General features: G+C 35.6%; 1 protein-coding gene across 5 annotated transcripts in view; it reads right to left on the bottom strand.

Moving 5' to 3' along the window:
* Positions 1 to 2,803, bottom strand: part of LOC109474918 — an 8,694-nt gene extending 5,891 nt beyond the window's left edge. For 2 of the 5 annotated variants that reach the window (XM_019775407.1, XM_019775408.1), the window contains exon 1: positions 1,373 to 2,065. In XM_019775407.1, coding sequence (XP_019630966.1) covers positions 1,373 to 1,577 — 205 coding nt within the window. In that variant the 5' untranslated portion in view covers positions 1,578 to 2,065. Of the gene's footprint in view, positions 1 to 1,372; positions 2,067 to 2,112; positions 2,185 to 2,660 lie in introns of those variants that run through there. The other 3 variants (XM_019775409.1, XM_019775411.1, XM_019775410.1) reach the window with 3 other exon arrangements.
* Between the last annotated feature and the right edge of the window lie 1,055 nt (positions 2,804 to 3,858).

The raw sequence follows: 3,858 nt of genomic DNA, 5'->3' as shown, positions 1-3,858 counted from the left end.
GCTTTTTACCATCTTTACTAACGACCTGCCACTTACCGTGACGGAGACTATCCCCGCCATGTATGCAGACGATACATCTGCATATGCGTGTGCGCCATCAATTGAGACAGTAACGGTCAAACTACGGACGGATATGAATAACATATGTGAATGGGTGCGTTCAAACAAACTTTTCTTGAATCCAAAAAGACGAAGTGTATGTTGCTTGGTAGTAGGCCCAAAATGTCAAAGAAACTTCAACTCACCTTATCTGCTGATGGGAGCCCAATACAACAAGTAACGACTATGAAGCTACTTGGTAGCACATTAGATGAATGTCTGACATGGGACTTCCATATAGAAAATACTATTAAGAAAATGGCTCGATCCTTGGGGGTTATTAGAAGAAGTGCAGCATATCTGGACCCGGCGTTGCTGAAACTGTTGGCTGAGACACTTACCCTGACACACTTGGACTACTGTACAGCGGTTTGGTCCCCTACCTCACAAAAGAACATCACCGCACTCCAAGTAATGCAGAACAAGGCAGGGAGACTTGCACTGAGAACTCACCGGACATCGGTGAAGCACATGCACAGTGTGCTATCATGGCTGACAGTTGGTGACAGACTCTATGTTAACAACATGTGTACCTTCCACAAGTTGCTTTTCTATAAGCAACCAACAACACTTTACAGTAAACTGCAGCTTGTATCTAACCAGCACGGTTACAGTACGAGATCTGCAGCTAGGAATAATTTTAAGCTGCCAAAGCCAAAAACATCGGCAGCTACTAAATCTTTCCTCTACAGATGCTCAAAACTGTATAACACACTTCCATGTCATATCAGAAAATCAATACCTACCAGTTTTAAAACTCTTATCAAAGACAGACTGAAACAAGCTATACAGAATTGACAGTAAACTAAGATTGAATATTAATATTAATTGTATATATACTGTGTATGATGATGTAAATATGATGATGTATATATGTATGTGTTTTGATGTTTTGTAACGTTTATGTGTATACTCTCTCCTGGAAGAGTAGCTGTCACCCTCGGGTGGACAGCTAAAGGAGAGTTTTAAACCAATAAACCAATAAATTTTGTTTCACTGTAACTAATATAATAAGAATATTGGACATCTCTCAGTCATTACATACAAAAAACAGCACACAATCCTGCAACTTGCAAGTCATTATTGATAATTACTCTGTGGCTCTTTAGCTAATCACCTGGTAAAAAGTTAACCTACTAGTTACAATGTAACTGAAGGTAACGTAACATTTCTAGAACCTTTGTGCCATTGTGTAAAATTAATGCACCTGATCGCTAATAACACATGTAGGTTTATCATGTAGTAGATGTAAATAAGGCAAATATTTTCCTACCAGGACTGTTTGTATATGAAGTTGTTGATGTAAACTTTGTTGTTCCTTGAGTCTGTCTGCTAGTATCAATGTCAGTTTGCTGTTCAGTACTGTCTTTCGACACTAAAGTTGCAGTAGTCACTGCCACAGTGGTAGTAATAGGCACCCTAGGCCTAGTGGTGGTAATATCTGCTATATGTGGAAATAAGTCAGCAATAGTCTTCATTTAATGTCATATTAGACAAGTGTCAATTTATTGCATTCCAAGGAAACAGACTGATATTTAATTAATGTTTTATCGATCTTTATGTAAGATGTTATGTAATTGGCATTATTATGAAAAAGAGGGGCATGTTTGACAGGTCTTTGAAGGCGAGGTTACTAGAGCACTCACGGCGGAGTTCAGTCTGTTCAGAACTGTCACAACACCTTTATATTGAGTCACTTAGACATTATGTTTCACTGTACGTACGCTATAAGAATATTGGACACCGAAGAAGTAACTACCAACACAAATGAACTTTTATATATTATATATCATGCATGTTTAACATTTCTTATTTTACAATGAGTCTATAAATTCAGTTCAAAATTTAACAATATTTATTCAATTTTTTGTTCACCATTCAATTTCCCTAAGAAAACATTCTGTCAGAAACAACTTTACTGTTGATCAAATGACAAATTAATATAATACTGTTATACATGTTATAAGTGTACATGTTTATAACGATTTATTCCACTGAAGGACATAAACCTACCATTTGGTGTAGAACCAGAACTAATGGTTGTGCTGTCCTGAGGACATGCAGCAATTCCAGTTGAAAGATCATCTGTAACAGAGTATAATGCATGTATATCAGAAACATGTTTAACAGTAACTGATGTATAAAGATATCAAAATTTGGCATCCCTAAACAAAAATTGTACCAACATAAATTCCAACATCTGAATCTGGTATTCAAAGTTTTTGCACATGGCACAGGCAAAACACATTCATGTGTCATATTGCAGCCCAGGTATGACATAATGCTACTAGTTAACACATGGGCTGGAACACCCATATCAAATGTTATTGTGACCTGGGTTGAAGTGATGGTGAGAGAGAAGCTCAGTTGTTTGATGTCCATCATAAGCGATGATGTCAATGGTGTCATAGGTGGGATTGTAGCCCAAATGCTGATATGATACCAACTTATTTAACTGTAACAGTGCATTGTGGTGATAGTAAAAGTCACTGTAGGATTTCTACCACAAGCAAGTACAATGAAGGAAGAGAATGCTGAATAATGATTTCAAAGAAACTCACATGACAAAGTTCCTGCTAGTTTGAAGGAAAGGCAGCCTCTGAGTTCATCCCCACAGTCAATGATAAGTCCAATGATAAGTCCAGAAAAACAACTCCTCAGCTCTTCTGTAGGACCATTCATCTATAATGAAAACAGGATGTCAAATGAGTAAATATCACAATAATCAAAATGCAATAAAAGAATACTGTCTAATATCTAATAACTGGATGCCAAAAATACATATAACAATGTGTTGCAGTTGACAAATGTTTTAATCACCATACCTTGTATATTTATCTTTACGTGTAATATTTAATATCTTTCACAAATTTTCTTTGATATTTAAACAGTCCACAATGACAAAGTAATTTCATCTTACATTGTAACATTAGAAGCTATAGAAATTGTCAAATATAGTGTCAATAGAAATAAATGTTTACAAACATGAAAGGTGTTTAATGAACACCTTGGTGATGTATGCCCTAATTTGCATAATGTATGATGGTATAACCTAACTGACATGTGTCATAAATATAAAACTCCTATCATTAATTTACAACTTAGGCCTTTTAGCAGTAACTTAGATATGCAAATAAGATCCTCATCTACATAATCACATTTGTTGATAATCTTCTCCATCCAAGTCCAATTCTGATATACTATACCATATTCTCAATAATTATGCCAAATGGCATCCCATTCTGTATACTCTATGTCAAACCATGTTCACCTTTACAAATGTACTTTCCAAATGCTGTAATTGTGATTTTCTCATCAATCATCAAAATGAGGTTCTCCTCTCATAATGCTCCTCTTATTCTAAATTACAACATGCTTTGGTAGTCCTGCTAAAAATAATGATTGTTACATGTATATGTTCAGAACATGAGACCTGGAAGTTATGCTGCAGTATCATTAAAATCCACTAGGGGGCCAAAATCACACTAGCCCTGACTTTGTTTTGCTGACATCTACCCAAATACCAAATACAATGTATTATGATATTATCCACAGTTTCTTGAGTTGTCAAGGTACATGTAATGTTACACATACCTAGCAAAATCAGTTCTATGGAGAATGCATGTACAGAATATTTAGCCTTCAGCTATATTTTGAACTCAATTGCTGTACTGTACTAAAAAAAAAGGAAACTGCACATAAAACAAAACATGCTTACCTTTATGAAGTTTTCACCTCCCATTTTTTTAATGGAGAAGA

The sequence above is a fragment of the Branchiostoma belcheri genome, unplaced genomic scaffold (genome assembly GCF_001625305.1).
Source record: "Branchiostoma belcheri isolate BF01 breed outbred unplaced genomic scaffold, Haploidv18h27 scaffold32, whole genome shotgun sequence".
In the NCBI taxonomy this organism is placed as follows: Eukaryota; Metazoa; Chordata; class Leptocardii; order Amphioxiformes; family Branchiostomatidae; genus Branchiostoma; species Branchiostoma belcheri.
This window is presented reverse-complemented; position numbering and strand designations above follow the sequence as displayed.